This window comes from Aptenodytes forsteri, unplaced genomic scaffold (assembly GCF_000699145.1).
Source record: "Aptenodytes forsteri isolate BGI_AS27 unplaced genomic scaffold, ASM69914v1 Scaffold269, whole genome shotgun sequence".
Taxonomy (NCBI): domain Eukaryota; kingdom Metazoa; phylum Chordata; class Aves; order Sphenisciformes; family Spheniscidae; genus Aptenodytes; species Aptenodytes forsteri.
The window spans coordinates 1,362,518-1,362,769 of record NW_008794418.1 but is presented as its reverse complement, the minus strand read 5'-3'; the positions used below and the strand labels follow the sequence as shown (position 1 = coordinate 1,362,769).

The window sequence follows — 252 nt, the reverse complement described above, 5'->3', positions numbered from 1 at the left end:
TCCGGCGCAGCCCCTGCGTTTTCCAGGGCTGGGGCGCGGGGAAAACTCTCTCTCACCTTTCCTTCACCACCCCCCCCAGGGCTTTGGGGTGGCCGCCAAGTCCACCCAGGAGTGCCGGAAAGTGGACCCCATGGCCATCGTGGTGTTCCACCAGGCCGACGTCGGGGAGTATGTGCGGAGCGAGGACACGCTGACCTAAGGGACCTCGAGCGTTTCGGGGCAAAACGGACCTTGTCCTGCACCGTTGGCGCA

General features: G+C 65.5%; 1 protein-coding gene across 1 annotated transcript in view; it reads right to left on the bottom strand.

The window, feature by feature from the left end:
• Nucleotides 1-138, bottom strand: part of COG8 (component of oligomeric golgi complex 8) — a gene marked incomplete at its 3' end in the record, with an annotated part of 14,586 nt that extends 14,448 nt beyond the window's left edge. Inside the window, exon 1 of the mRNA XM_009289451.1 lies at nucleotides 68-138. Coding sequence (XP_009287726.1) covers nucleotides 68-138 — 71 coding nt within the window. The remainder of the gene's footprint in view (nucleotides 1-67) is intronic.
• Between the last annotated feature and the right edge of the window lie 114 nt (nucleotides 139-252).